At 47.3% G+C, this 5054-nt stretch overlaps 1 protein-coding gene across 1 annotated transcript; it reads left to right on the plus strand.

The window, feature by feature from the left end:
* The first annotated feature begins 530 nt into the window (after positions 1-530).
* Positions 531-4619, plus strand: TAF8 (TAF8 RNA polymerase II, TATA box binding protein (TBP)-associated factor, 43kDa). Its single transcript, XM_010081395.1, has 7 exons — positions 531-697; positions 1377-1475; positions 1778-1840; positions 2291-2415; positions 2721-2868; positions 3584-3726; positions 4188-4619. Exons 1-7 carry the CDS (start codon positions 685-687, stop codon positions 4329-4331), a joined length of 735 nt encoding a protein of 244 aa, XP_010079697.1. The 5' UTR covers positions 531-684; the 3' UTR covers positions 4332-4619.
* Positions 4620-5054: the final 435 nt, after the last annotated feature.

Raw genomic sequence — 5054 nt, forward strand, 5'->3', positions numbered from 1 at the left:
GCCGCGGCCCCTTTGCAGGTGGTGCGTGCAGCATCGTGTCTGTGGATGGACGGACGGACGGATGTGTATACATATGTGTGTGTAGATGTATATGTATAGATCCGTGTGTGTATATGTATCTATATGTACATATATATGTGTGTATGCATATGTACACGTGTATATATGTGTGCATATATCATAGAATCACAGAGTGGTTTGGGCTGGAAGGGACCTTAAAGCCCATCCAGTGCCACCCCCTGCCCTGGGCAGGGACACCTCCCACTAGCCCAGGTTGCCCAAAGCCTCAGCTGTGACTGCAGTGGGGACAGGCAGGGCTGGTCCCTCTCCTTTGGGTGCTGGCAGCCCTGCCTTCAGCCCTCCGGGGTGTCACAGAGCCCGTCCCAGGGCAGCACCCCACGGCCCGGGGGTGCTGGGGGCAGGAGCAGCACCCGCGCCCCTCCTGGTACAAGCAGAGCTCCGGCCTCGCTGCTCCCCTGGCATGGAGGCGGCTTCATGTCCCTGAGCTCTGGATGTGGGGTGGGGGGCCTGTGTCCGCAGAGGTCGGGCAGCAAACATGCGACCACGCCTGCGGATAACTACTACCTGGCTCGGAGGAGGACTCTGCAGGTGGTGGTCAGCTCCTTGCTCACCGAAGCCGGCTTCGAGAGCGCTGAAAAGGCCGCGGTGGAGACGCTGACGGAGATGTTACAAAGCTGTGAGTGTCCAGCAAAGTCACACCGGTCCCCTGAAGTTTCTTGTTTCCTTGTTTTCAAACAAACCTTCACTCTTTTTGTTTTGTTTTGTTTTTCCCCATTTTTTTTATCTTGTGTTAATGATGTTAGCCAAAGCGGAAGGCTAGAGGGGTGGCTAGAGCACAGCTCTGGAGTCACAGACTTGTGCGAGCATGAGATATTTGTCCAAATTCGGAAGTACTTATTTATCTTACTCAATGAGTACTCATTGGTTACTCATTAGGTATCCTTATAAGCTCCACGTATTGAGATGCTGCCAGAATAAACAGAGAAACAACAAAGTTCCAGACATTTAGTTAAGGCTGTAGAAGTTCCTGCATTTGGCAGCTCTGTTCCTGCTCTTCTGGGTGACGTGCGTAGGCTCTCAGGTTACATATTTTTCTGAAATCAAGAAGTGATAAGGTTTTGTATTTTTTTACGCCTGTGATGCAGATTAGCCCTTTGCATTTGTGGAAGACATCTGACTCTTTGATCTTTAGGGTCTCCATACTCTGCACATGCTTTAATTTCAGTACTCAGGCTGTAAGACACTGTATTGCAGGAGCTATTTTTCATTCCTTGATAAATTTGCTAAAAATTCAGGTCTTTGAAGCCAGTGTTGAGCTGGTACATGTGGGCTCACTGAATTTTTTTCCCCACCAGATATTTCTGAAATTGGGAGGAGCGCAAAGTCCTACTGTGAACATACAGCCAGAACGCAGCCCACGCTCTCTGATATCGTGGTTACTCTTGTGGAAATGGGTGAGTAGCGGACTGGTCCCGGTAATTCTAGCTGCCTGCATTGCAGAAGATTTGGATGTGCTGCACTGGTATGAAAATCTGTCCCTGAGGTTTCTGGTGTTTGTGTGATGCTCACTGTTCTGGGCCTCGTGCAGCTCCTCAGATACCACTTTTGTGGATCCAATATGAATATATACAGAGTGCATGATTTTCTTTCTCATGTAAGTTTGAACTCTTGGAAAAATTCTGGAGAAGCCTAAGAGAAGGGGTTTTTAACAGGATAAACTCTTGGTGTGATTTCTGTTTTCTGTTTTGTATTTTAGGGTTCAATGTTGAAACGCTTCCTGCATATGCCAAGCGCTCCCAGAGGATGGTCATCACCGCCCGTATGTGCGAAATCCTTTCTCTTCTTATTGGAAATTGGAAATAATTTAGGATTCCTAGCTGCTGGTATCCAGAGAGCTCCTGCTTTTCTGCTGGGTGCCGCAGCCCAGTGCTGCTGGCAGTGCAGTTTGTGTTAAGGACTCCTGCGATGACTGTGTGATGGATGAAGGAGGGTTCCCTCTGCTGAATCAGTGGCCTTTGCTTCAGCAAAGCAAACATCAAGGTGGTTTTGTTCTCCTTGGGTAGGAGCAAGGGGGCAAGTAATCCTTGCTCCCTTTTGGGATGCTAAACACAATCTGAAGTTATTACTCCTGAGATATGCTCTGTCCCTTTTATGGGACCTGGAGACATGGGTCACAGCTCAGTGGAAGCGAGCACTTTACACCTAACTCCTGACAGAACGAAGCTGGCTGATTTGTGTGTGTGCATTTGTTTTTTTTTTTTAACTGTAGCTCCTGTGACAAACCAGCCCGTGACTCCCAAAGCCTTGTCGGCTGGACAGAACAAGCCACATCCACCCCACATTCCTGGCCATTTCCCTGAGTTTCCAGATCCTCACACTTACATCAAGACACCAGTGAGTGAGGAAAGCCTTCTGTGCCATTGGGGGGCTGTTTGAAGTCAGTATTTTTACAGTAGTGCTGGTACTGTTTATCCAAAATATTGTTTCTCCTGGCTTTATATATTGCTGGTTGTTTGTGCATTGCCCTTGCTGTAGATTTCTGGCTGATTGACATTTGTAGCACTCTGAAAATCTGTGCAAGTTTAAGGTCAATGCTTGCCTGTAGCCTCTGCAGCCTCACAGTGTTTTGAACTTCAGCTGTCTGCATTGCATCCACTAACAGAATTCTTTTCTTTTTTTTTCCTCTCCCTGCTCCACAGACATACCGGGAGCCAGTATCTGACTATCAGGTCCTCCGAGAAAAGGCAGCATCTCAACGGCGCGATGTCGAAAGAGCTCTCACACGGTTCATGGCTAAGACAGGAGAAACACAGAGTCTCTTCAAAGATGATGTTAGCACATTCCCACGTGAGTTCTCCAGGACACTTAATGCTGTAAATGACAGCTGTCTGAGTACACATTCTGTTAGAGTTCTTGCTACTGTGGGATCACATTGTGTTTGCCCTTCGGAGGTGCTGGAAGGCTGGGAAATGCAGAATTTTCTATTTGAAATGGGGATGAAAAACAGAATCAACGCCAAATGTTAGGCTTCCACCCTCAGCAAAGGCTCACTGTGCTAAATTCAGGTGCTAAATTCAAAGCTCATCCCAATCCTGTCTCCAGCCCTCTGTAACTTTTAAACAAGTCATTTCTTCGCTCTCACATTTTTGTGGTAGGCAGTGGAGGTTTTCTCTGTCTGCAAAGCAGTGATGAGCATTCCCACCTTCCCAGGGCTCACTGACAGCACAGAAGTTGGTGTTATCTTAAGGGGGACTAAGTGATGCTTCAGCCTGTGAGATAGTTGAACTTTTGTGGAGGTCAGGAAGGACTTTTTGTGTTGGTATAACGCTGTGTCCTTGGCTGGAAGCATGAATGGGACTCAGAAAATAGGAAATTAGAGACTGCTGACTTTTAGGGACAGCATATTTCATTCCTGATCCCTGGGAGCAGCAGGAAAAGAGTGTGTGTGTTTAAAACCAGAACCAGTGAAAGTGTTTGTAGCTGGTTGGCTTTGTGCTTCATAATCTCTGACTTGAGGAGCCTTCTCCCAGCTTGCTGACTGTGTCCTTTTCCCAAACCCTAGTGATTGCTGCCAGGCCTTTCACCGTACCCTACCTGACAGCTCTTCTCCCCTCTGAGCTGGAAATGCAGCAAATGGAAGAAACAGATTCATCTGAGCAAGACGACCAGACAGACACCGAGAACCTCCCCCTGCACATGAGCACGGTACGCCCAGCCTGAGAGATCAAGGTCTCTTGGGCCCGACTTTCTGAAACTTATGAAACCTGGTTCTTTGCCTGTCTTCCTTGCAGCTGGGCAGAGTGGGTGGAAAGTGGCAGAGTGGGTTGTATTTTACCAGGTGTAAATGATTAAACATTGTCATGGTTCTTTAACTTTTTGCAGGGTGCAATGCAAAATGAGGTTTGATTATGAACTTTCAGTACAACCTTCATTTCAGTGGTAGGGGAGAGAGGATTGTCCTAGGATCCCACACTTCCCAAAGGGGATCTGCTTGTGTTAGAAATCAGGAGTCCTCACCTTTAATGCAGCTCCTTGTGTGCTGCTGTTTATCTTGGCTGTTGGTTATTTGTTTTGCCCGTAGGTTACATGGTTTGAACTTCCAAGCCTTGTTTAGCCTAACTTTGGTTGTTCATGCTTTTGTGTTTGTTTTTTTTTTGATGTGGCAGGATGATTCAGGACCTGAAAAGGAGAATGCATCAGTGTTACAGCAGAACACCTCCCTGTCGGGCAGTCGGAATGGGGAGGAAAATATGATAGACAATCCCTACCTCCGGCCAGTGAAAAAGCCCAAGATCCGCAGAAAGAAGTGAGGTGCAGCCTGCTGGGTGCTCAGAGGAAGAGAAACTCGGGATTCACCTCCACTGCTGTGGGTGAGAGGAATGGAGCAAGACAGGAGGCAATCCAGCTGAGTGGCAGAAGCAGAGGAGTGATCTCTCTGCCTAGTGAACTACGCTCTTACCCTGGTTTGCAACGCTCCCTCTTTCCCCTCTGCTCTCCTGCTGACTTGGGACGGTCAACGATCAGTTGCCTTAAAAGTGCTGAAGGCCACCAGGTTACAGATGGGAATTGTCTCGTTTACTTTGGTTTGTTCTCACTGTCGGCAGGATTTACTCTCTGAAGAGACGGGGGCCACAAAAGGTTCTTGCTGCTCAGTGCTTCCCAGCAGGCTCTACCGAATACAAAGGCATAATTCGTTTGTGGTTGTCTGGCAGGCTAGAAAAGAAACTTCTGCAATCAACCTTGCCTGGCCTTATAATCTGAGGAGCATGTATTAACAGAGACAGAAAAATCCCAGAGAGGTTTCTTTCTTTGGATTCTTGGCAGGTAAAACCAAACAGACTTTTCTTTTATAAACCTAAGGCATCTGATGTGTTGGTAAGAGAGGGAAATGTAAATACAGAGCTAAGATGGCATTTTATTCTCACTTTTCTGACTGCAGCTGCACTTCTAACTTAAAAGCTCTAAGTGTGGTGTTTACCCTGTTCTGCTTTGAGATTATTTTCTAGCAGTATGAATGGCAAGATTTAACAGCT

The sequence above is a fragment of the Pterocles gutturalis genome, unplaced genomic scaffold (genome assembly GCF_000699245.1).
Source record: "Pterocles gutturalis isolate BGI_N339 unplaced genomic scaffold, ASM69924v1 scaffold23614, whole genome shotgun sequence".
NCBI classification, from domain to species: Eukaryota; Metazoa; Chordata; class Aves; order Pterocliformes; family Pteroclidae; genus Pterocles; species Pterocles gutturalis.

Excerpts from the sequence above, each read along its gene's own strand:
- TAF8 (XM_010081395.1), top strand. Across the intron at positions 1,476-1,777 it reads GGTTACTCTTGTGGAAATGG|GGTTCAATGTTGAAACGCTT; the intron begins GTGAGTAGCGGA and ends TTTGTATTTTAG. Across the intron at positions 1,841-2,290 it reads GAGGATGGTCATCACCGCCC|CTCCTGTGACAAACCAGCCC; the intron begins GTATGTGCGAAA and ends TTTTAACTGTAG.